The sequence below is a fragment of the Globicephala melas genome, chromosome 15 (genome assembly GCF_963455315.2).
Source record: "Globicephala melas chromosome 15, mGloMel1.2, whole genome shotgun sequence".
NCBI lineage: Eukaryota > Metazoa > Chordata > Mammalia > Artiodactyla > Delphinidae > Globicephala > Globicephala melas.
The window spans coordinates 75,214,642-75,241,092 of NC_083328.1; the positions used below are offsets into that span (position 1 = coordinate 75,214,642).

A 26,451-nucleotide genomic window follows, 5' to 3' on the forward strand; every position below is an offset into this window, starting at 1 on the left:
ACCTCTGTGCCTGTTCCCTCATTTGGAAAAAATGGGGCTAAGTGTACTCACCTCTCAGAGCTGCAGGGACTGCTTGAGGGGACCCACGCACGGAGCTCTCCGCATCTGGCCTGTAGTAAGTGTTCAGTAGGTGTTCGCATTTCCTGCTCCCCGGCCCTCAATAGGGACTTTTTGGAATCTTCCCATCTCACAAATGACCCCAACTTTCCCAGACCTGACCCAAAACATATGTCCCTCTGGTTTTGAAAAGTATTTCTCCAGTCCTTGGGATTCAGGAGCAGCAAGATGGTCTGAGTGTGAGGGCTGGCTCTGCCTCACTAGCTGTGTGGTCTTGGACAAGTCACTTCACCTCTCTGGACTCACGCTGTTTGTTCTTGCTGGCTTCTGGGGGAACTAAAACATTGGTAGGGCCTAGAAGTATACCCCCAGCAGAGCCTGGGAATAGGAAAGCAACCCCTGCAGCCCCAAGGCTGCTTACCTGGTGCTGATTTTGGCTGTCTGCCCCACCCACTGCACCTTAAGTTTTCTTTTGGGAACCATCCCTCCCTCCTCTCATCCTGTGACTTGGGAAGTGTTGATCCCACTTCTGCAACTCCAGGTGGATATTTCAGCCCTGGCCAATCAGAACACTTCACTACCACCACAAAGAGTTGGTTCAGGGACAGGCACCTGACCCAATCCAGGCCAATAAGAGCCTGCCCTGGGGCTTTTGCTGCAGCTGCTGGGAAGGGAGACTTTTTCTACTGAGGAGCTGAGCTGGTCCAATGTCAAGTCTCAACTCAGAGAAAAACAGAGCTAGACAGAGAGACTAAGTTCTGATGAATCATGTGAGCCCCTGAGTCCTGCCAAACCTTGTCAGAAACACCTCTGACCTTTTCAGTTATATGAGTTAAAAAAATTACTTTAGCTATTAATTGTTGCTTAAGTTATGGTTTCTGTCACTTAGAGTTGAAGAATTCTAATACCCCTTCCTTTTGTGGTCCCCTCAGACAGTTAAAAATCAAGTCTAGTGGCGAGCAAACTTTAAAATGAAGTTATGGGTCACATTAAAAAAACTTTATCTGTGACTGCTCTAAAGAGTCTTTTATCATTTCTCTGTCCCCAACAAGATTTTGTTTTTCCTGGTTACTATTACAGCAACTATCTGGCCCAGACTAGATATTGATTGTAAATCTGTTGTGTTCACTACTGAATCCCAGTGCCTGGCACATAGGAAATGCCTCATATTTGTTCAATGAATAAATGAACGAGATACTTGTTTAAAATGTCCAGTCTCCCGACTTGCCTGTGAGGTTCCATACAACTAGTTCCTATTTTTCAAACCTCATCTTCCACTTTCCCCTTGCTCACTCCCATCCAGCCACACTCTCTTAAAAACCCCAGGTTTGTTCCTGCCTCAGGGCCTTTGCACTTCTCCAGCCAGGAAGGCTTTCCCTCCAGTTCTTTCCCCATTTGGTTCTATCTCCTCCTCCAGGTCTCAGCTCAGATGTCATCTCCTCAGAGAGGCCCTCCCTGACCACCCTGCCAAAGCAGCCTCACCCTGCCTTTCTGATGTAATCCCGAGATGTTTGATTTTCTTTACAAATCACCCTCTGAATGTCCATGTGCATTTATTTAAGTTTATTGTCTCTCTCCCCAGGAGGTCAGCTCCATCGGGGTAAATCCTTGTTTGTTTGTTCACTTCCATGCCCCGGTGTCCAGGCCAGAGCCTGGCACACATTAGGTGCCGACAAACATTTGCCAAAGGAATTCACCCATAAGGATCAGCCTTTGTTACTCTATCACCATGATTTTCTGCATGAAGACCATTCCTCACCAAATCACGGGTCCCTTCCAAAAGTGTTTGGAGCAGATGTCGACATTGATTCACTGTCTTAGATGACAAAGACCTCATCCTTAGCCCAGCGTTGCGAGGGAAGCTGGGAATAGGGTAGGGGTGGGGCCTCACCCTCCAGGCTCCTTACTTCCCTTCCCCCAGGCAACCAGGAAATACGAGGCAGCGAGGTTAAGTAGACTCTTGCTGCTTTGTTATAAATATATTATGTACATCCAAAACATGACATTAAAATATTACTCCGTGTTACAGAAAAGATATTAAGGCTTTCTATTATTTACATTAAACAAGCAAGCACCGTTAAAAAAAAAATAACCGAAACAAAAAAGCCCCACTCTTCCTTCTCTGACATACCCCCGGCCAGAGGGGACACTGTGTCCCCTTCCAAATGACAAAGACCCTTTGCAGGGGCTGTGCCCTTTGAAGACATCCTCCGATTAGACACATCAGCTCTGGCTGAAATCACATTGGCAGATGGGGGAGGGGTGGGGAAGAAGGGGGATCCAGACTTGATCAGGAAATTCCAGCCTCGTCTGGCCAGCTGCCCCCAGACCCTTGCTGCACTTTGCCATCCTTGGGTGGACAAGCTAGGCTGAAAGTCGTGACTGGGGCTGTCTATCCACCCAGGCCTTGGGGGTCAGTCTGCAGGTCCATGGCAGGGTAATGCTCCAGGGACAGTTAGGTGTGCCTGGGGGCTCCTAGACCACTGAGGGCAAAGAGGAACAGACGACTCAGTGCCCCAATACCAGCCACACTGAAGGGCTACCCAGTGGGGCAAGGGGTGGTGGGAGTGTGGGGAGTTGGTGAACTTCTCCTCAACCCAAGGGATGGCTGGCAGGGTGGGGCTCTTTTTTTTTTTTTTTTTTGCAGAGTCAGGTTTGGCAGACAGAGCAGTTCAGGTGGCTGGGGAGGGGGTCAAGGAAAGAAAACGAAAAAAAGGAAATGAAAAAAATCAGTGGCTCAAGTATTCAGTGTCACAAGGGGTGGGCTGGGGGTGCCCAGGCCCAGCCCAGGAGGTGTCCTCTCCACCTGGATGGGCCAGCGCAAGGAGGCTGGAATTTGGCAGATGGCTTCGGTTTGGGGGAGCTGGGTAAGGTTGGCAACGAGGTGGTGGCCCGGAGGAGTTATTTGACCTTCTGTGCCCATTTCATGTCGTCTGCCCGAGGCTTCTCGCCTGTCAGGCCCTGGATAATGTCCTCTAGGCGTCTCCAGAAGCCCATCTTCTCGAGAGGGTAGTTGAGCCAGCCTGCAGTGGAAACAGGGCAGGGGGGTGTGCGGAGGGGTTGAATGGGAGAGCAGCAGTGAGAGGACGTAGAGAGAGAGCTGGCCCTGCCTCGGGCAGGGGAGGAACAGAGTTAAGTCTGCAGGGGGCAGGGGACAAGGACTGACTGAGGAATTTTGGGACAGGGGCTTCCCACCAATGGGTTTAGAGGATGCTCAGATATGCCTTCATCCCCTCATTCACCTTCTTATTGAGTGCTTACTATATGCCAGGCATGGAGGCAACGTTTCTTATCATTTGGCTCTAATGCTACCTCTTCCAGGAAGCCTTCCCTGACTACCACTTAGCAGTGCTCCTGTCCTGTCATGTCACCGTTTCTTATTTCTTTACAGCTTTTATGATAACCTGTAACCAATCTCATTAATTCGACACCTCCCTGTTTTGTGTTGGTTTTTATCCCCAACTCCCAACTAGAATGTCAGCTCCAAACAGTAGAACCCCATGTTGTTTCACTGTTGATCCCACTGCCTAGGATGATGCCTGGCATATGGTAGGTGCTCAATGAACAGTGCTCATAATCTTATTTAATCTGTATTACAGTCTACCACCTGAACCTTGAAGTACATACTATTATTAGTCCCATTTTCCACACGAGAAGACTGAGTCTTGGGGACTTCCCTGGTGGCGCAGTGGTTAGGAATCCGCCTGCCAATGCACGGGACACAGGTTTGAGCCCTGGTCTGGGAAGATGAACATGCCGTGGAGCAACTAAGCCCGTGCGCCACAACTACTGAGCCTGCACTCTAGAGCCCACGAGCCACAACTACTGAAGCCCGCGCACCTACAGCCTGTGCTCCGCAACAAGAGAAGCGTGCGCACCACAACAGAGTAACCCCCGCTTGCCCGCAACTAGAGAAAGCCCACACGAAGCAACGAAGACCCAACACGGCCAAAATTAAAATTAATTAATTAATTAATTTAAAAAAAAAAAAAAAAAGAAGACTGAGCCTTGGAGGAGAGTTTCCCAATTAGTATATGGCCAAGCCAAGACTGATCCCAGTTCTGGTTGAGCAGTTACATGATCTCCACAACAGCCTAAATTCTAACCCCTCCAACTGCTCCTAGAAAGCATGACTTTAGGGTGTACAAAAAATGTTTTTTTGTGGCTCTCAGTTCTGCTTCCAGAAAGGCAAAAATCCCCAAGAAACAAAAACAAAACAAACCCCCCACAAAACCAAACCAAACACCCCAACCCCTGCCCCCAAACCAGTAGCTGTAGCTTACTGAGTACCTACTATGTGCCAAGCACTTTGCATCTGCCACCTTACCACTCACACCCCAGCCCTGGGAGCTGGTATGCGAAGGAGGTAGCTGTAGCCCCATCTTGTGAATGAGAAAAACGATAACCAGGGAGGCTTGTGAGCCTCCGCAAGTCACATATGGAGGAGCTGAAGGCTACGCCCAAGTTGGTCTGACTTAACAGCACGTGTGGTATACTTAACCTTAAAAAGATACCCAGCTGCCCCTGGAAAACCTGGTCGCCTCACCTCATCTCACCTCTTTGGCACTGGCCCATTAACTACCAACAGCATGTGGGCCTCCTTACTACTCCTGGGTCACCTGTTCCTGCCGCAGGGCCTCTGTGTACTTGCTGTTCCCTCTGCCTGGACTGATCTGTCCCTATTTATCTGCAGGGAACCCCCCTTTTTCCAGATTTCCGATCTCCTTTATCAACAGCTACGCCCCCTTCCCCCATGACTCTCTGCCCTTCATCCTGCTTTGTTTGCCCTCACAGCATTTCTCACACCTGGACTCTGCCATCTCTCCGACCCTTCTACCCCTCACGCCTCTCACTGAAGCCACACTAGCCGCCTTGCTGCTCCTCAAACAAACCAGGCATGTGGTTCCTGCCTCCAAGGCCCTTCACCTACTGCTCCTGCTGCCTGGAGAGCTCTTCCTCCAGAGCTGCATGACTCTCTTCCTCAGTTCAAATGTCACCTTCTCAGCGAGGCCTTCCCTGACCACCCTATTTAAAGGGTGAAGCTCCCCATTTCCCTCTCCTACCCTCTGCATTATTTTCCTCCATAGCAGTTAGAACAATCAGATATAGTACTTGTTTTTTAGTGCTTGGAATGTCCCCTCTTAGAATGTGAATGCTATAAAGGTAGGGATTTTTGCCTGTTTTGTTCAGTGCTGTGGCACATAGTAGGTGCTCAATAAATATCAGCTGGATGGATGGGTGGTTGGAATCACAACTCCATGAAGGGGGTATGTGTGTGTGTGTGTCTGTCTTGTTTACTGCTGTGTCCTTGGCACCTAGAAGAGTGCCTGGCACGTAGTAGATGCTCAAGAAACGTGTGTTCTGAGAGAATGTTCCTGCAGGACTGCACCACCTCCCACTGTGACCTGTGCCCCTTGATCCTAAGGATGGAGCTGCAGTCAGAGTGGGGGCAGCCCATTCCACGCTACCCTATAGCCGCACCTGTGGTGATGCAGAAGTAGGTCTCGTGGGGTGAGACGTGGTGGATGCGATGGTGTTTACGAGGCAGGATGACATGCCAGTCCTGCAGGAGGACGACCCAGCGCGGCAGCCCAAAGTACGTGTGTGACCACTTGTGGATCTGGTTGGTGAAGGTACCGAAGATGATCAGGCAGAAGACGAAGCACTCCCAGGGGTACAGCTGCTCCAGGACTTCTGCAGCGTGGGTAGAGGGGGGGTGGTGACCATAGGCCCCATACAGCTGTCCACAGGGTGGGGGCCCACTGCCAGCCTGGCCCAGCTCCCTTCCCAGGATAGCACCCAGGCCTCTTTCCAACCTCCCAAGTGGACTTGGGCAAGCTCAGACTCCCCTCTGGGCCTCAGTCTCCTCTTCTGCTCAGTGGGCAGAATGGAATAAGCATAGGTAATAGTTAAGAATGTGGGCTCTGGAATGAGGCAGAGCTGGGTGCAGATCCCTACTCTGACATTTCTTTTTCTTTTCGGTCATGCCACGCAGCTTGTGGGATCTTAGTTCCCCGACCAGGGATTGAACCTGGGCCCTCGGCAGTGAAAGCGCGGAGTCCTAACCCCTGGACCACCAGGGAATTCCCCCCTGCTCTGACATTTCTTAACTGTATGAACTTGGGTCAACGACTCTACCTCTTTGAGTCTCAAGCTCCTCAACAACGAAATGAGAGCAAGTCTTTGTCCAGATTCCCTAGAAGCAGAGCCTGAGACAAGGATTCATGTGCACATGAGTTATCTGACTGGTAGGGGTGGGGGGGGGCGGGAAATCCTCTCTTCTGGAAAAACATCTGAGCGAGTGAGGAAAGCAGGACAGGGCAGGGGAAGAGTTAAGCAAAGATGGGGTGGGGGGAGTCTTGTCTCAGCCTGATCCTGGTGGGGTGGGGGTGGGGGTCTGAAATGTTAATGACTCCATAGAGTTGGTCCCACTCAGAGGCCGGGGGGCTCGCTTTTGCAGGCTTTTTTTTTTGTCACTGGCTTCAGGCTTATCCCAAGGGAAGAGGCGGGACCTGCCCTGGCAGTTCTCAGAAGGGGCAGCTGGATGCTCACAGCAGCTGGGGGACGGGTGTCCCCTTTGGGGAAGAGGAGGTGGGCGGGGCAGCACCCCCAACACCACAGACATTCATCACATCTCCCCGCAGCGGGGCTGCTCTAAAGATCAGCACCGTGTCACACTGTTAGGACAGGATCTGGCACAGGGGAAGGACTCATCCCCCACCTGACAGACGAGGTCGCTGAGGTTCAGAGAGGTGAAGTGACTTGCTTTGGCACAAGCTTCCTCCCCCAGATAGTAGTCAGGGCAGAGGTCTGAACTCAGGACTGCGTTGGCAGGCTGCATAGACTCTTTCCACTAAGCCCAGACAGCAAAACCAGAAGCCCTCAGGGCCAGGGAGGTAATTCAAATGAGCAAGGCAGGCCAGGCATTGGACAGCAGGGAGTAGTGGGGACTGTGGCAAAGTGGAAAGCGTGCATCTCTGTCTAAGGGGGTGCCCCTGCGGCTCAGCTCTGGCCCAGTACAGCCAAGTGGGAACAAAGACCCAGGGTGGCCAGATCGGATTGTTCAAGAGAAGCTGGAAACACAGATCTTTATGTCAAATATCCCAATTTTACATGAGGGAAACTAAAAATTTTTCTAACACAGTAAGCGGCAAACACACACACAAGCTACAGGAGACTCATGGGAGGGGTGCGTGTGTGCCTGTCCCCAATGGCTCCCTGAAGGCCCACCAGGGGGCACTCTTACCTGGGCTCTGGGTGCGGAACTTGTAGGCCATGTTTAACAGCGGTAGCAGCGTCACCAGGCAGTTGTCCCCATTGGTCTCGATGAAGTCGTGCCGCGTAATGGCTGTCGGGTCAATGTGATGCTCCCGGAATGGCCGGATGAAAGCCTGGGTGGGGTAGGGGGGCGGGAGAGGGGATCCATCCGACCAGTCAGCCTATGGTGGTCAGCCACTCTCCCCGACTTCCTGCACACACTCCGCGCGGGGTCACCTCCTTGCCTTTGAGATGCTGTCCCACCACGTCACTGCTGCAGATCCCACCCAGCCTTCAGGGTCTGGGTCTAACAGCTTTAGTGCAAGATGGGTCGAAATGACCTGGTGGGGACCTTGGGCTGGTACTGCCCCCCTGTGGGCCTCAGTCTCCTGACCTGGGCTATGGGGGGGTTTGGAGACAATCTCCACCCTCCTTTCCTACCCTAAGACAATGGAGGAGGCCCCTCCCAGTGACAGGCAGGACCCTTTCTTTCTTTCCGACATCCAGGCCCCTCCTTCTGGTAACAGCCTCCCCTTCTTTTAGTACCAGTTGTTCCAATGGGCTGACTCCTCCGCCCCCTAGTTAAGAGTAAGCACGGGACCCTGGCCTGGCCAATCAGAGGACCCCATCCCTCTGGCCACCGTGACTGGATGAAGGATGGGTGTGTGATCCAAGCTGGGCCAATGGGAATGAGCCATGGGACTCTGGCCGAAACTATGGGAAAGGGGCACTGAGCTGGGAGGATGGAAGTCTAGGCAGCTGTGAGCCATCCTGGCCACCTTTCCCCACCTTCTCGTGTAGGGGAAAGCCTACACGAGAGTGGAGCCAGCAGAGACAGACATGGAGAGGGACTGAGTCCAAAGAATATGGTCTGTCCGTCTCACTGGACCCAGCCATGCCCTAATTTGGCTCTACTCCTAAAATTTTCATTACATGAGTCAGTACCTTTCTTTGGTTAAGTTTGTACCAGATTTCCTACCACAATAAAAGTCAGACTGACTCAAGATAAAGTTCAATGGAAACAGTGAGGTGTGGCAGGGAAGGCAAAGGAGAATAAGATGTGGCGTGGTCCCCAAACTCAAGGGGTTCCGGTGAGGTGGACATGTATCAAAGCTCTCTGTCCCACGCCTGATGCTTCCAGAAAACCCCAGGGGATTCTTGTTCTCGTCTTGGAGGAGGGGCATGGGGGTCAGGCTGGAACCACAGTTCCCATCTTTCAGATAGGGAAACAGGCTCAGAGAGGAAAGGGGACTCACCCAAGGTCAGACAGCCCGACCTCCTCCTGGAGGACATGGGCTGGGCTTCGGGGCTGGGTCAACATACGCACCTTCCCCACGATGGGCAGCTCCACGGAGCCCCAGGTGTCGGCTCCCCAGTGCACCACGCCAGACAAGAAGTCAGCAATGAGAGCCCCTGCAACTGTGGACAAGAAGAGCATGAGCTGGGGGGGTGGGGGGGCGGTGGACAAGAGGGAGATCCCTGCCCACTCCCCACCCCAAATCAGGAAGTCACTCACTTGCTCGCTCACTCATTCACTCATTTGTTGGGGCAGAAGGTGTCCCTTCTCTACTTGGGACACTTTGTTCCCTGTGAATGGAGTCTCAGGAATAACATTCCTGGCCTCAATCTGTCCCTTTACTTGCTCTTCCCCAGGGAGATGTGGGGCCTCATTTGCTCGGTGAGTCTGGAGAGAGTAAACCGGGCATGCTCAGATCAGCCCAACCTTTCCCTATTAGGAGCCAACTGTCCCTTTCTCTCTGACCCCCAATCGCCCCATGTAGGGAAGCCCACTCTGCCCCAGTGCTGCTGGTAACCAGATGAAAATGTCCTTCTGGGGTTTGGTGTCGGGAAGTACCTTAGGTCCACATGGAAGCCACGTTCCCCGCAACCTAATTTTTATCAACAGTAAGTGTGATAATTTGGCCTCCAGCAGCCTTTTCCTTGTCTTTGTTCTGAATTTGTTCAGAACTGGAGTGGAGTCCCCTCAGAGACCCCCAAACCATTTGCTCACTTGAGGGTTCAGTATAATACAGAGGTTACGTGCTGTTACATCTGGACTCACATTCCAGCTGTCACTCACTAGCTGTGTGACACTGGGCATGTTACTCAACCTCTCTGTGCCCCAGTTTCCTCTAGATGGATACGAATGATGATGATTAAAAAAACCACAGCAGCTACCATTTATCGAGCACTTTCTCAGTGCCAGACACAAGTGCTTTACATGCTTGATCTTAACGAATTCTCACAATCTGTTAGAAGTTGGTACCATTTTTACTCTTACTTTATAGGGGCGGAAACTGAGGCTTGGAGAACAGAAATAACTAGACTGAGGTCGCATAGATGGCAAGTGGCAGAGCTGGGCTCTTAACCTGCCTTGGGGTCCAAATATAACACAGAAGGATGCACCACGATACTGTCCACATGCGGAAACCGAGGTGGAGTGGCCAGCAAGCTGCCCAAGGTAACACACCAGTGCCACCCCCATCACGCTCCCCTCCCTCTGTGTCTCAGCCCTACTGGCATATTCCCCTTCCCTTACACCTCCCTACATGCCTCTGGGTCTCTGCATTTGCTCTTCACTCTGCTGGAACATTCTTTCCCAAGAGGTAACACAGCTCACTCCCTCACTTCCTTCAGATCTTTGCCTCAAAGGTCCTCCGGGGACACCTGATCTAAAATCGTAACCATTCCCATCTTCCAGCATTTCCTAGCACCTATCTTCTTTTCCGAGCACCTATCACCTTGGACTTCATTTCTGTTTGTTTACTGTCTCCCCTACCAGAATATCAGCTCCACAAAGACAGGGATTTTAGTCTTGCGTTTACATTGGCTACATTCCAATTCCTCGCACATAATATGGTTCAGTAAATAAACATTTGTTGAATGAATCAATGTAAAGCATTAAGTACAGTGTGGGGCACATAGTGAGCCCTCAATACATATTATTATTGTTGTTATTCAGTCATTCAGTCTATCAAGCGACATTCTGTGAGGACCTACTGTGTGCCAAGCTCTAGAGCCAGAGGTGCATCAGACATTGAGCTCATGTCGTTGGGACAGAGATATGGGGGTGGGGGTGGGGGGAGGAAGTTGTAAACAAATACACAAAACAAATGCAGTTTTAAGCGCTGGTAAATGCAGCCCACTGGGTCACGTGACTTCAGGCAACCCCTCCTCCCCTCCCAGACTGTTTCTCGGTGTGAACTGGTTGTCCAAGGGCCAGCTGGGCCATTTAAAGGTTATTCGAATTCTGCTAGGTCCCATAGCCCCTTGGTGACAGGGGACCAGGGCCCTGAGGTACTGTGAAGGCTGAGAAAATCCCCTAGATGCCTCCCTGGAGAGCAGGACTCATGAGCGAGGGAGCAAGAGTGAATGTGTGGGTCACTGTGGACGTGCAGCTCTGGTGTGTGGGCCCGAGTCATGGGTGGCTGTGAATGAAGGCTTTCCAGAGGCCCTGGAACATCCACCCCACATATGCCAAACATGGGAGGGATGGCGGGGGGCAGGGGAGATACAGCTGCATACATTGCAAGTTCCTGGTGACAAGTGGGCCGCCAGGTGGAGACATACAGCACCTCCTCGCATGCAGAAGCCAAAGGACAGGGCGGGGAAGGGGGTGACACTGCATGGGTGGCTGGGCTGGGGAGAGGGGAGGGCTTGGCAGGGCTCAAAGGCCAGTGCACACAAGGCCCCGCCCAGGGCTAGGGCGTCATGCTTCTTAGTGACGGTGCTGGGAGGGTGGACCTGGGCTGGGGAAGGGGCTGGGGAATCTGGCGAAGCCTAGGGCGTTTGCACTTGCTGTTCCTCTACCTGGCACCCCACCCTCTCCCTGAAGATCCCCGAGTGGCTGGCTCCGCTTCAGCCTTCTAGCTCAGAGCAAACATCACCAACCCCCTGGCGAAGCCCTCCTCCCAGGCAGGTGCTCTCGGTCATATCTCCCTGCTTTACTTCTTTCACAGCACTTGTCACCATCTGAGGTGACAGCCTCATTTATTTTCCCCACTTCTCTGATGAGGAAAGGGGCTCAGGGAGGTTGAAGCATCACCCCTGGTCCCATGGCTTGGAAGTGGCAGCCATGGGATGGGAAGAGGTGAGTCTACCAGCCTCCAAAACCAGCATGCTTTCACGCCCTTAATCTGTACCTCAGTAGGTCCAGGGGCATTAATAGAGCTCCTACTGCAAGCTACACAGGATGCTGTGGACACACTGCCTTGCGTCTACCAGGAGGGACTAGAGGCACTGTGGCCAAGAGCTAAGGGGGAGCTAGATCAAGGGTCGGGGGCCTCATCTCTTGCTACCATATTGCTGTGTGACCCTGGGCAAGCCCTTTGCCCCCTCTGGGCCTCAGCATCTTCACTTGCACAGCGAAGGGTCAGCTAAGGTGCCTCTTGAGCCCCTGTCCCAACAGCTTGGACTAATCCTGCCCCTAAATGCTGCCTTCAGGAGAACGCAGCCCCCCAGCAGTCCCCCTAGTGCCTCCCCACCGCTGTTCCATGCAACCACCGATCTGCTTCCCATAATTATACTTTCGTTTGGCCAATTCTAGAACTTTATACAAATCGATTCTTATGGTATGTGCTTTTTTGGGTCTAGCTTCCTTCACTAGCATAATGCTTCCAGAGTCATCCATGTGGTTGTGTGTATCAGGAGTTCATCCTTTTTATTGCTGAGTAGCATTCCACCATCTGGATGTACCACAGTACATTTATCTGTTTTGCTCTTGGACGACTAGGTTGTTTCCAGGTTGGGGCTGGTATGACTCAGGCTCCTGTGAACATGCATTCACAAGCCTGTGTGAAGATCTATGCCCTCATCTTCTTAGGGTAAAGACGTCAGCTATCTATCTATCCATCCATCCATCCATCCATTTATTTATTTATTTACTTTTACTGGACATTTATTGAGCATTTATAGTTACCAGGCTCTGTGCCAGAACCTTAAACGTTTTATCTCTCTTAATCCCTAAACTGTACCAAGGCCAGTCCTAAGCTGGTTATACATCTTATCTCCTTAATCGTCCTAAGCATTTAATCCTTACACATGATAACAATGATAATAAAAACAATATTAGAAAAACGTTTTGTGATCACCGTTAACATTGGGGTGCTTCCTGTGTGCTGGGTGCTTTGTCAAAGGTGTTAAAAAGTGCATCATCAAAAAAAAAAAAAAAAAAAACGTGCATCATCAGGTGTACAACTCCCCACAGATTAAATATGGGCTGTACACAGTGACTTCTCTCCAAGGGGAATACAGTACAGAAGCGGGGTTGGGGGGTGGGAAGAGAGTAACTTTACAGTGGAGAAACCTGACAAATACCACTTGGGCCAGGTGGTCAAGGTCAACATCATGGGGATAAGTCATGCTGACGGTACATACCCTTGCTACGAGGTGATGAAAATGGCACTTGACCTCTGAGCGCTTCCTCCCCAAGACACATAACCCACTAAGAAAAACACCAGACGAGTTCCAGCAGATGGGCATCCTACGAGCACTCCTCCAAACTGTTCAGATCACTGAAAACAGGGAAAACCTGAGAAACTCTCACAGCTAAGGAGCCTCAAGGGACGTGACAACTAAACGTGATGTGGAATCCTGCATGGGATCCTGGAACAGAAAAAGGACATTAGCTAAAAACTAAGGACATCTGAATAAACTATGGACTTTAGTTCATAATAACGTATCCATATTGGTGTATCAATTGTAACAAACGTATGATAGTAAGATAAGATGTTAATAATAAGGGAAATTGGGGGCAGGGCATATATGGGAACTCGATGTACTATCTGCTCATCTTCCGTAAATCTAAAGCTGTCCTAAAAAATAAAGTCCATTTAAAAAAACATGTATTGGGACTTCCCCGGCGGTCCAGTTGTTAGGACTGCGTGCCCCCGCTGCAGGGGGCACGTGTTTGATCCCTGGTCGGGGAACTAGGATCCCGCGTGCCACTAGATGTGGCAAAAAAAAAAAAAAAAAAAGAAGTGTATTATCTCACATCACGTCCATTGTGATAGGCCCCACCACACCCCACGTGCCAGAGGAGGAAAGGAGACCTGAAGGGTGAGGGCTGCCCCGAGGTGGTCAGGGCTGCTGGCGAGTGGCCAGAGACCAAGGCGAGGGCCATTCATGATGATGCTGAGCCTTCACGTCCACGTCTGGGAAATGGGGACATTAATGGTACTTACTTAACTACAGTCAGTTAATAACAGTGGGCTAATCCTTGGGACATAGCAAGTGCTCCCCGAATGTAGCTACAGTTAGTAGTTAAATATTATTCCTCTCTCTGAGCCTCAAGCCCCTGGCCTTGTCAGGCTGCTGAGCAGGGAGGGATGTGGGCTTTAGGCAGACGTCAGGAATTTTTTTTGGAGGGACAGAGCCCCCCCACCCAAGGGAGGAAACGGCTCTGTGATCTATGGGCGGTGGCTGTTTCTAGAGGAGCAACTCCAGGCCTTCAGGCCTGCTGCCCAAGTCCTCTTTAATGGGGGTAGAGGTGGCGGAGGCGGGCACACAGAAGCTTCTTTGTCCCAATGCTGGTGTCAGCGCCTGGTGGCTGGTTCACTCTGGGGGCAGCTTGGGCCTAGTTACCACCCTGCCTGTAGGACACTGGGACAGCATAGGAGATGATGATTCACTCCAGGCTACCCTGACTCACCAGGTGACCTTGAGATAGTCCCTGGGCCCCTTGGGGCCTCCATCTCCCCACAGGTCACCTGGCTGGGACTTCTTCGTGCCCTGCCCACCTCAAGGCCTGGTGTGGAGGCAGAGGGGCTGAGACAGAGGCAGACACTGCTGAAGGCTGGTCCCTACAGTCCTGGGGCCAAAGCCTGTCTTTACCACCTTTCAGCTCGGATCCCGTGGAGACTTCGCACCTGACCTACAAGGCTGGCCGTGACCTGGGGCCCTGCGAGTGCTGACCTTTGCATTCACTGTGCCCCCTGCCTGGAACCCCTGCCCCCCACCACCCATTTGTCTGCCAGAAACTCCCACTCACTCCTTCAGGCACTGGCTCAGAGCCCTCACACTTTCCCTCCAGTTTCCCCAAGTGCGGCAAATAGCTCGGGGCTCCCGGGGCCACTCATTTATTACTCATTCACACTGTCCTTGTCAAGGTCACTAATGACCTCCACGGGGCCAAATCCGGTGGTCCCCTCGCTGCCCCATCTTGCTGCTCTGCTCAGCTGGCTGCTCCCAGTTGATCCCCGAGTCTTCTGGAAACACATTCTCCTCTCAGTCTGTGCAAGCCTGCCCAGTTCCCCTTTCTCCCCCTTGGCTGGCTCTTCCTCCTCTCCCCGTCCCAAGCACGGGAGGCCTCGGGGGCCTCTCCTGTGCTCGCACACAGTCCCTCCGCCCCAGCCCGGGGCCCTCTGCCAGCATCTGGGCTTCAAACACCATCTCTACTCTCAGGACACCCAGATTTCCGGATTTCCAATTTCCTGCTCAACACCTTCCCTTGGCCCTCAGGCAGGTATCCCAAGCATCTCCCCTCACGCGGGTCCTCTAACCTCCTCCCGGTCCCTTCTTCCATAGTTCAGGCCACTGACCCCTCCCCCCTCCCCTCCACAGCCAACCTGACAGCACATTCTGGTGCCCATCTTTCACAGCTCACCCAGAATCTGACGACTTTTCACCACCTCCACTGCCCTACAGGGTTCCGGGCCACCACCTTCACCTCCTCTCTGGCCCTCCCTGCCCCCATCCATCCTCCCTGCAGCATGAGATGATGTCAGCTCCCTGTGGGAAAATCGCCAGTGGCTTCTCACGGCCTGTAGAATAAAACCCCCAATCCAGACCATGGCCTTCAAGGCCCTACACGACCTGCCCCCACTGCCCCCAGCTGTGCCTCAGCTGCCACCAACTACTTTTCCTTTGGTTAGTTTTCTCAGGCCACACGGGCCTCCTCTCTATCCTCCAAATGCTCAGGGCTCACCCCAGCCTCAAGGCCTTTGCAGCACTTGCTGTTCCCTCTGCCTGGGACACCCCAGGGACAACTGTTTGCCTCCCCTCCCTCACCTCCTTCAGGTCTCTGTGCAAATGTCACTTTTCCAGAGAGCCTTCCCTGACCTCTTACCTCTCCTCTTCGCCGCCAGCTCCCCTATCTTGACTCTGCTACCCAGGATTGCGTCATCTGTCTGTATTTATTAACTGGGCACCTTTTCAGGGCTTCTGGCTCCCTTGGTTTCAGGGGCACCAGAACCTCTTGGGAGACAGCAGCAGGTGGGCTGTGTAGGCTGGCACGGTGCCCTTACTTCCGGCATGTCAACACACAAATCAGGGCAGCTACTTAAATCCATTAGGAACTGTGCAAACACTACTATCAGGGGATTGTCTGCCCTTATCAGCCCAGAGGCAAAGGTGCTGGGTGGAAGGGCTGCTATCACAGGCAGGAGCAAAGTCTCTTGGGTCTGGTCCCAACCGACCAGGGAGGCAGCGACCTGCCTGGGATGCCCACCCTCCCGGTTCACACAACATACACCTGGGGGCTCTGGTGCTACTGATCCTCTGCCCAGACTGGGCCCACTGCCTAGAACACCCTTTCCTCCTAGTGCCAACTGGAGGCTGCGTAGTCCCCGGCCAGGTCTGGATATGAAATCCCAGACTCTGCTGCTGCCCGGGTTACGGTCGATGGGCAAGTCACCTGGCCTCTCAGAGCACAGGGATCAGACCCTCCTCACTCAGTTGCCACCAAGAGTTAAAAGAGCCCAGCATGGGTCTTGCACACGGTAGGCTTGGGAAATATCCACTGTTAAACTGACCGTTGAGGCAGAAGGTCTGAGCCCCGGGGAGTGAATGTTGGGCAGTGTCCCCTCCTCACCTCTACTCAGTTGCTGCCCTCTCAGCAGTTATGCACACCTGCATTTTGCCCTCACAAAGGCCCTAGGAGGCAGGGGCTGAGAGCAGTCTCACTTTCCAGATGTGGAAGACAAGGCTCAGAGGTGCACTGACACTTGCCCAAGGCCACACAGCCAGGAAGTGGCAGAGCTGGGACTTGAACCCAGGACTGTAGGGGCCTGCTCGTGACCACCCCCAGATGGGGCGTCGGGGCTCACACTGTCTACATCCCTGCCCTTGAATGTGCTGTTCCAAGGCAGAGAGGCTGGAGGTGCAGGTCCTTCTCACCCCTGGGCAGAGAGGACATGTCTGGCTCCTGTGGGCGGGGCCCAGGCTCCCTGGCACTAGATGGCTTAACCTCCTTCCCCTTCAGCTGGTCCGCCCCCAGCACATGCTTATCCCCACCCCAGACCCAGATGGCTCAATTAGCTGGCCTGAGCGCTACTGGCTTAGGTGACCAGAATGCTTTTAATGTGACTGTGGAAGCTGAACACTTGGGGCTGGCTAGGCGGACCAAGGGCACAGCCGCTGCCCTGTCAGCCTGGGAGCCCAGGGTGGGGGAAGGGATGAACACCTGAATTAGAGGGAAGAGGGGAGGGGCGGTGTGCGGAGAGGAAGGAACTGAGTCACTCCAGGACCTGGGAGTGGAGACAGTGAATTAAGAACTACGTCGTACTCTCTGTTTTGAGGTGTGACTCTGGCCGGTCCCTTCTCTGAGGTTCGGTCTCCTCGTCTGGAAAATGATAACTGCAGCCTCCACCCCCCCCCCCCAGGTCTGTGGATGGGTGAGGACTGACCGATGGAAAACACTCAACAGGTACTAATACACTGCAGCTCATTCATTCACTGATTCAATAAATATTTACCGAGCACCTACTGTGTAAGGCTTCGTGCTTGGGGCTGGGGACACAGCAGCAGACAAAAATCCCTACTCTCAGGGAGCTGATATTTGAGTGGGGGAGACAGGTAATAAACAAAGAAACAGACTGTATAACAGAGTGGGGTGAGGGATGGTGTATGGCAGGGCTGCTATTGTTGAGGGAGAGCCTCCCCGAGGAGGTGACCTAGACGAGGCAGGGAACCACACAGGTACCTGCTGGAAGAGAGTTCCAGGCACAGGAACAGCATGTGCAAACGCCCTGAGCTGGGGTGTGCCTGACAGCACCTGGTGGAGGCACAGCGAGAGGCCACTGTGGCGGCAGCAGGGTGAGCCAGAGGAGAGGAAGGAAATGATGTGAGGCGGGGCTGGGGCCAGGCCGTGCTGAGGAGTTGGTGTTTTATTCTAAGTATACAGGGGACAACAGGCCAGTGGCGTGACCTCACGGAGGATCCAACGGGATTCTCCCAGCTGCCTGTGGAGAATGGACAGTGCGGGGCAGAGGTGGAGGCGGGGAGACCAGGGAGGAGGCTTCCACCATAGTCCAGGCTGGAGGGTGGTGCTGGACCAGGGAGGGGATGTAGAGGTGGACAGTAATGGATGCTGGATGCATCTCGAAAGGACAGCCAAGAGCATTTGCTGATGCTCTGGAGTGGAATGTGAGAGAAAGGAACTGAGGATGACACCCAGGTTTTTGGCCCAAGTGACAGGAAGGATGCAGGTGCCACCGACTGAGATGGGAGCCAGGGTTCCCACAACCTGTACCCCATTCGTGTGCACACAAGCGTGCGCACACCCACCCCCACACACACACGTGTAAGTCGCCATCAGAGTGGCCCAGACACTGGGTAGGTCCCTGGCCCCTGGGGAAACCGAGGCGGGCAGCAGGGCTGCGGGCACTCACCGACTCCCAGCATTACAAGAGGTGTGTGCTCCCAGTGAGCCAGCAGCAGGAGGTGGACCGTGTTGTGGGCGATGAGGCTGAAGCACAGCACCACACAGCACCACTCCTGGAAGCGCTTGCCTGCAGGGAGAGGAGGCGAGAGGTGAGTGCAGGGCGGGTGGCAAAGGCCCAGGGAGCAAGGATCAAAGCCAGGCAGAGCTGGGCCCATGGGGGCTCTTTGACTGTGTTCTGAGAGTCTGCAGTGCTGACTACAGGCTGAACGCAGGGACTGCCTGCCCATTTCACAGATGATGTCACCGAGGCCTGGAGAAGGGGCGGGGCCTGCTGAAGGTCAGACACTCAGGGCCGGGTGTGTTAAACCAAGCCCTTCTGGTGGGGCCCTTCTGAGCGCAGGCCCCCTGTGCACAGGTCTGATGCCCATGAAGCTGGCCTTGCCCATGCTGATTCTGTGGCAGACAGGACCAGAATACTGGTCTCTTGGGCCCCTTTGGGCTCTCTCTGGAGACCTGTGAAGGAATTTTAATGAGCTTCTTTTTTTAACTGTCATCATCCCATCACCTGTCCCCTTTTGTAGGTAATTATTTGGAGGCAGAGGCTACAAACGGCTTTTAATCATGGAGGTTCAGACCCCGCCCAACCTCCATCAAGCAGGGCTCCAGGCAATGAGTCAGGAATTCAGGAGAAATAAGGCCTTGGTTATCCCCTCTAGGGCTCCAGCCACAGGGAGAAGAGGCAGTGCCGATGAAGGGTCTCAAACTCCAGGGGCCAGGCAGGTGATTTGAAGGAGTGAGGTGGGCTGGGTGGGGACAGTGGAACACCACAGCACATGTGCCCTTTCTAAAGCAGTAGCCACTAACTGGCTGACTACTGCCAAGGGGGAGTGTGGGTCCAGGGAGGCCAGACCTTCTAATTCTCAAGAGAAGCCAGCAATCAGGATGTGGGTGTGAAATCGCCTCTTTAAATCTTGGCACCTGTTTTAATAGCATGTGAGCTCAGACAAGCTGATTCACTCACTGCAGCTTTGTTGCAGGTATAGAAATTTTGAAAATAACCTTTGTGTCCATTGCCGGGGGACTCAGACAAATTAATTTGGTTTATGGCATCTCTGTAGCTAGGAAAAAAGCCTGGGTGACTGTTAATGTGTGGCTATGGAGGGACATCCAGGACAAACTGGTAAGTGCAAACAGCAAAGTGCTAAACAGCCATTTATGTGAAAAAAGGGAAAAAAACCTACACGGTTGAGACTTTTTCACGTACTCCCTTTTGAACTTAAAATTTGTGAATGCAGGACTTCCCTGGTGGCGCGGTGGTTAAGAATCCGCCTGCCAATGCAGGGGACACAGGTTCGATCCCTGGTCCAGGAAGATCCCACATGCCACGGAGCAACTAAGCCCGTGAGCCATAACTGCTGAGCCCGTGTGCCACAACTACTAAAGCCTGCGTGCCTAGAGCCTGTGTTCTGCAGCAAGAGAATCCACCGCAATGAGAAGCCCACGCACCGCAATGAAGAGTAGCCCTCGCTCGCCGTAACTAGAGAAAGCCCGCGTGCAGCAACGAAGACTCAACACAGCCAAAAATAAATAAATAAATAAGTAAATAAAAGACTATTAAAGCAAAAGGAAATAAAAAGACCACGTGGGTGATACCACGTGTGACAGGGCCCCTGGGAATACTGTTTTCTCAGGCAGCTGGTCCCAAGGACAAATCTGCTCTTACATATCTCTACCTGGAACCTCCACCTCCAGGAAGCCATCCATGATGCCTCCTTTAACCCCCAGGCTCTCCCAACATGGGACCCATATCATGAGGGACTGTCACTGCCTGTCTAACATCTGTCTTCCCCTCCCTAAATGTGAACTCAGGAGGCCTAGGGCCATGCCTGGCTTGCTCACCAGGGTCCTGGCACACAGTTGTTGCTTAATAAATGCTTGTGGAATGAACAAATTCCCAACCACGACCCTAGAGAAAGACTGCCAGGCTTTGTCTCTGGGCACCCCTCACTGAAGCACTGTGAGAAGGAAGTATGAGGCGTCCCACTGTTCCTGACAGGAAACAGGCTCAGAGAGAGAAAGGGCCTTGTCCGGGCTGTAGAGCAGCAGACTGTGCCCTGAGCCAGAATCCGAACAGCGGCCCTGTGAAAAGACCAAGGCTCAGAGAGGGAAAGGACATGCCCAGGGTCACATCCCTCAGCCCCTCTCATACAGATGAGGACCCCGAGGCCCAGAAAGGGCTAGGATCCCAACAGCATCACACAGCAGCAGATGCAGAAGCCCCTTGCTGCTTTCTTCGTAGTCAGGGGCTGTTTCCCTTGGGCCACGGGGCTATGCTACCCCAGGGGCCCCCACCTGGGGTCACCATGACCAGGCCCAGAAGGGCCTTCCCTTTTGCAGCTCCTGTTTGTGGCCAGGACCTGGGGCTCAGAAGCAGGAAGCCAGGAGGGGTGGTGGTAAGGGACAGGTGATTCTTCAGTACCGATCTGCTGCCACCCAGCCTGTAGGGACAGCAACAACAACAATGGCTAACACCCACTGAGGCCTATTATGGGCTGGGGTACAGGGTGCAGCCCGCATCAGAGATGCTGCAGACCCACTCCCTCTGTCATATTTTGCTCTTAGTTTTGAAAAAATCAGCTACACTTAAAAAAAAAAAAAAATCACATGAAACTACCTCCTTTGAGAACATAGGGCTCTGGCCAGCCCAAGCCTGCCTCCATCAGATGGAGCAAGAGCTCCTTGTGGACCCCAGTCCGCTCCCCTCCCTGCAGCCTCATACTGGGTGGCTTCCCTGGGTGGCGGTCCTGGCCAAGTCCCTGCAGTCACCTGAGGTTTCAAGCCCAAGGCATAGTCTCTCAGTCTCTCATTCAAGTCTCAGTCCCTCCAGGGAGCTACTGTGCGATCCCAATTTCCTAGATGAGGAAACTGAGGCTCTGCGGGTAAAAATGAAAACTGGGTTTGGATCCTGAGCTCGTTAGCCTGGATGTTCGGGGCTGTCCTGATTCCAAAGATAGCCCAGCTCTCTCCCCTTGCCACAAAGAATGTCCCCAAATCTGAATATTTTCCCATCTAAACTCTCTCTCTGGCCTCGGTATCCTTCTGCAGAACAAGTGCCTCAACTATGACCCATAAAAACTACATCTATTATAACAAGCGACCTTCATGGAGCACCTGTTACATACCAGGGCCAGTGTCAAGGACGATCCCAACAAGCCCTTGCCTGCCGCACGCCATGGGCTGGGGGCTATTTGCCCCATCCTTCAGAAGGAGAAAGTAGGCCCGGAGAGATGAAGTGTGCTGTCCAAAGTCCCTCGAGAATCCCCAGAGTCACAGCATGGACAGTCTGCTTGGCAGGGACCGCGTGGTCAGGTGGTCTAAATGGTGTCGCTTCACAGACGTGCAGACTGAGGCCCAGGGAGGGGAAGGACTTTCCTCAGGACAGAAGGGCTCAGGCCACCTCTGGCAGAGTGCTGAGCCTTGTTTCCCTGAGCCAGCCCCTGGCCTGGCCAGGGTCCACGATCTGGGCTGAGTGACAGTAGTGACTGCCTGTTGGCCTGGGGAGGGGGCCAGGCTTGTGTGTGGAGGGCTGGGAGGGCTGGGAGGTGCAGGGCAGGCCATGTCTGCTTGCCTGGGGACAGGCCACAGCCAAAGGCTTGGTATCAGGCCCGACTCTTCTGGTTTCAGTCAGACAAGCCCTGGAACCTGCACTTCTGATGGTCCTTGGCCACCACTAGGAGACACTCGGCCTCAGGGAGGTGGGGGGACAGGAGGTAGAGAGACCAGAGAGACACAGAGGAAGAGAGAGAGAGATGGGACAGAACAGGAATCAGAGACACAGAAAGATGAGAAACAGCGGGGTGGTGGTGGTGGGAGGAATTGGGCGATTGGGATTGACATATATACACTAATATGTATAAAATAGATCACTAAAAAGAACCTGCTGTATAAAAAATAAATAAAATAAAAATTTAAAAAAAAATCGATGAGAAACAGAGAGAAGAGGAAGACAGAGACAGGGAGTGATTATAAGGTGACAAAGAGAACATGAGTATGGCCAGAGAGAAGGAGAGACAAAGAAATGGAAAATGAACAAGACTTACTGAGGGAGACAGAGGGAAAGCTGGGCCAGGAGCATGACAGGGACCAGGCCTGGACAGGGAAGGGGCCTCAGGGAGGCCTGTCTTGGGGGACAGAATCCAGGCTCAGCTCTGGGACTATAGGCCAGGACCCCCACCCAGCACTCCTGACACCCTCCACCTTCCCCCCACCACACGCTAAGAGTCCCTGTGTCCCACAGGGCAGGGGCATCCGTAGTTAGCCAGGGTGGGTGAACAGGGGCTCTGGTGACCCCCCAAGATCCACCCCTGGAGCCTAGGTACCTGAGAAGTGGGACCCACATATCCAGAGGTCAGTTGGCGCCTGCCGGGAAGCTGGACACCTGCCTTGCCTCCAGGCTTGCCCGTGAGACTGGGGTAGACCTGCCAAGTCCACCCACCCTTCACAAACGTCGGCACCTGGCAGAGGGTGGGGTGGTGCTGCAAACCCCTAACCTGGACCCTCTGTGGCTCCCTGGACCTGGGGGAGTGCTTGGGTCAGACAATCCTTGGCCAGACACTCAGGGCCCATGGGATCAGGCTGAGGCTGCCCTGACCAGACAACTCACAGCTCTCGGCCGACGCTAGGCCCACTGTCTCTGCCGCCAGCCCTGCATGCGTGCTGCTCTGCTGACCTGGAACACTGGTGCCCCTCCTGCACACGCACTTGGGCTGGCTCACTTCCACAGCAAAGATTCGGAACACAGAACCTAGAACGCCCCGACCAGTGTTCTCATTCTGGTCCTGCTAACTGTCTGTGTGACTGTGGGCAGGTCACCACTCTTTGCTAAGCCCCAGGGAAAGTCTTAAAGATGGACAGGGTGCAGGCACTTCAGGCAAGCCAAAGAGATGCCGCCCCTGGCCTTGCTCACCTTCCCCTCTGGTGGGGGCAGACACAAGCCTAATCCCAGGCACGACAAACGTTAGGAAGAACACATGTCGGGGGTGGGCTACGAGGAGGCTACGGGGGTCTCGGTTTCCTCCCCTGTAAAATGGAGTTAATACCAGGATGCCCCTGAGACAACTGTAGTGAGGATGAAATGAGAGCACATAAGGGAAGTGCCCAGCACATAGTCAGTGCTCAATAAATGTCAACTCTGTTAACTGCCGTATTATTGCTGCCAGTTGTCATGGTGCCAACCCATCACTGGCCCCAGGAATCTCAAGAATTCAGTCCTGGAACCCAGAAACTTTCCCTACTCTCCCCCAGCTCACTCTGTTCCAGCCCACAGGCCTCTTTGGTGTCCTGCAAATACTTCAGGCTTGCTCCCACCGTAGGGCCTTTGCACTTGCTGTGTCCCTGGTCTGGACCAATCCTTCCTCAAATATCTTCAGGAGTCCCTCCCTTCTGGTCTCTGTTCAATTGTCACCTGCTCAGTGAGGCCTTAACTGCCCCCTCTCTAAAATGTCACTGTCCCCAACATTTCACTTCTCCCTTTTCTGCTGTATGTCTGTTCCACAGCACTTGCCACCACTGGGCAAGTAAGATATTTCCCTTATTTACTGGGTTTACTAAAAAGGCCAGCTCCATTTTTCCTGTTTTGTTCACCTAGAACAGGGCATGGGACGAGGGTGTTCAATATGTATTCAGCCTGGCCCCTTATTTTATAGGTCAGGCCCAGAGACTGAGGTTCTTCCTCAAGGCCAAGCGACACAGACGGGCAGAGGGAGGTCTGTGGAATTTGGAGAAACTAGTCTCTTCCTCCTTCACTCCCCCTCTCCAGGCACTCCCCCTGCCCTGCCCCAGCTCTAGGGTAAGAGGAGATAAGGCCTCTGATTGCAGGCTTGGGGCACCAGGAGACTGTCTGCAGCCTTAAATCCCTGCAGTGGCTGCTCTTCAGAGAGTGAGGGGCACTTGGGGATACCAGAATTGGGCAAAGATGCAATCATGGTGGAATGAGAAGATGGCAGTCCATTGAGGAAGCTCAGAATGCCCAGGTATGATTTGGTTGAAGGTGGGTAGGGTTCACTTGAGTGGGCATAGCTGGACACCAAAGGAGGCAGGCTTTGAATCCTTACCCTTGATTCCCAGGTGGTGAGTCTGAGAAGCAGAGAGGTGAGAGAGCTTACCCCAAGACTCACAGGGAGGGTCAGACTATTGGATTAATAATAGGGATTGCCTACTGTATGACAGGCACTGCACCAAGGTAGACGATCTCATTTCCTCCTCCCAGCGACACTAAGGAACTGATAAACTTTATCTTGTATCCATTTTAGAGGTGAGGAAACTGAGGCTCAGAAAGGGAAAGTGCCTTGGCCCAGGTTACACAGCTAAGAAGAAGAGTCAGGATGCCAAGTCCAGCCTGCCCCAGGGAGCACAGGAGGTTTTAAGTCCACAAGCTGGGTGTTGGGGGAACAGGCTGAAGAAACCATGGTATCCTGGGCCAGGTGCCCAAGTCAGGTATGAAAAAAGTCACACCCAGAACATGGCATCGCAAGTCCAGAAAGGCCTCTGGTGATCTAGGACTCAACAAGAAAGCAAATGGCCCAAGGTCACACAGATAGTTATGGCAGAGATGGTATGCAAACCCAGGCCAGTTAGGGAAAAAAGCCAAAGGTGGTCGTGGACCCATGCCCACCCCAGGCAAAGGCTGTGCATGGTGGTTGCCTCCTAGCAAAAGGAAAGATGTCAGAATGTTTGACAAACAAAGCTTGATGTGATGGCAACACCCAGGCAGAGGGGCCTCCCAGTCACTCGACTCTGGAGTTCTCAAAGGCACTTCCCTTAACCCCTGGGGACACTCTGCCCTGCTGGGGTCTGGCAATGAGATTCTTGAGGCTCAAGTGGAAGTCAGAGAAGGGGGTGGAGGCTGGTGCTTGCTGAAAAAGACATGGTAGGCCCAGCAGGAAGAAACCAGAGACCTTGTCCTGGGGCAGAACCAGAGCAAGGGTCTCTGAGTTGTGGTCCAGTCTGGGGACTCCCAAGTCCCAATGGAGGGGGCTAATATATCTACATGGGGGAAGGAAATGGCTGGAATTGGGGCTTGTATATGAGAGGAGCTTAAACTGGAAGATTTGCAGTGCCCTCACCACCGGGGATTCCAAAATATAGGATGAGAGTTAATGCAGTGGGGGAATGGTGGTCTGTAGACTGAAACTATAAATCTAAGATGGGGCTTTGGAGGAAGTGCCTCTGGGGCACTCTAGCTGGGGGCCCCTGAGTTGGGGTTCCCAGAGCAGGGGGCCTGACACGCCCAGATCTGAGGTCACTACCTCTGGGTCCTGGCTGGGGTGCAGATGGGGCCCTAGAGTGCTAATTTTGGATCTGGGGAACCCGGGATAGGGTGTGACTTTTAGGGGTCAGTGCATGTGGCTGAGGGGCTGCCTTCGGCTTGGACAGGGTCCTGGGGTGGGGGGTCCCTAAGGCTAGGGGCGCTCTTTGCAGCCGCAGGTACCCTGAGCTAGGATCCGGACCTGGCTGTGTGATGTGAGCTGTCCAGAAAGCCCCGGGGCTGGGATTCTGCCTTGGGCTTGGAAGGGGCGCTGGGGTGGGGTCCCCGGACTTAGGGGAGCTATTTGCAAGTTAGAAGCCGCAGATGGAGTTCTGCATCGGGGCCGGAGGCTGGGGCTCCGATATTGGGGACCCGGGGTTGCTGTCCGCAGCCCAGGCTGATGACTGCAGGCCCGGAGGGGAGCCCGGAGGTCCTACCTGGTGAGTAGAGCGCGGCCAGCTCGCGGGCCCCGGCATGCTGCGCGCCCCAGCGCCGGCTATACGCCGCCTCGTCCTCGTCGACCTCCGGCTGCTGGCCCGGCCCGTCTTCGGCGCCCGCCATAGCCACTCGCCCGGCCAGCCCGGTGCGCTCTGCTGGCGGCGGCGGCGGCGGCGGCGGCGGCGGCGGCAGCTGCGGGGCCGCGGAATCGCGGCGATATCACGCCGCCCAATGACCGCCCAGTCCAGGCGCGGCTGCGGCGGCGGCGGGGGCGTCGCCCGGCCGCGCGTCACAGCCAATCGGGGCCCGCGCCGGGGCCACGTCAGCCAATCAGCGACTTCCGAGCCGCAACCAACCGCGGCGCGCGGGGGTCAGGTCCGCAGCTGGCGCAGCTGGGTGCGGAAGTTGTGGGGTGGCGACGCCTCAGTGCCAGTCACGCTCTGCCTCCGCCTCCGCCTCCGGCCTGGTCGTCAGCCGCACGGAAACTCGGGCAGCGTCGTCGCCCACCTCGGGCTCGGTTTACTCACCGGTGCAAAGGGCCGAGGTCTTGCGCCGGCGGACCCAGAAGCGGGCGTCTCTTCAGCACGCACAGCCAAGCGCCTATTGTGTGCAAGGAACTCGAGTAGAGGGCGCCTGGGCGGGGCGGGGGAGCCAGGGCTTGGTGGGCCCTTTGAACAGTGTCCCTGGCTGGGGCCGATTCACAGTGGACCGACTTCTGAGCCCTACCGCGTGCAGAGGTTACGAGGACCGAGCGTACCCCTACTGTGTGACAGCTCGTGCTGTGTGCCCGGGA

The 26,451-nt window shown here is 54.0% G+C and overlaps 1 protein-coding gene across 3 annotated transcripts in view; it reads right to left on the bottom strand.

The window, feature by feature from the left end:
* The window catches only part of PEDS1 (plasmanylethanolamine desaturase 1), a 63,722-nt gene extending 37,877 nt beyond the window's left edge, over window positions 1-25,845 (bottom strand). The window contains exons 1-6 of one of the 3 annotated variants that reach the window (XM_030839061.2): window positions 25,658-25,845; window positions 17,922-18,041; window positions 8,642-8,733; window positions 7,304-7,448; window positions 5,539-5,751; window positions 1,606-3,080 (exon numbers count right to left, since the gene is read on the bottom strand). In XM_030839061.2, the coding sequence (XP_030694921.1) occupies window positions 2,959-3,080; window positions 5,539-5,751; window positions 7,304-7,448; window positions 8,642-8,733; window positions 17,922-18,041; window positions 25,658-25,781 (816 nt within the window). In that variant the 5' untranslated portion in view covers window positions 25,782-25,845 and the 3' untranslated portion in view covers window positions 1,606-2,958. Of the gene's footprint in view, window positions 1-1,605; window positions 3,081-5,538; window positions 5,752-7,303; window positions 7,449-8,641; window positions 8,734-17,921; window positions 18,042-25,657 lie in introns of those variants that run through there. The other 2 variants (XM_060284227.2, XM_060284226.2) reach the window with 2 other exon arrangements.
* Window positions 25,846-26,451: the final 606 nt, after the last annotated feature.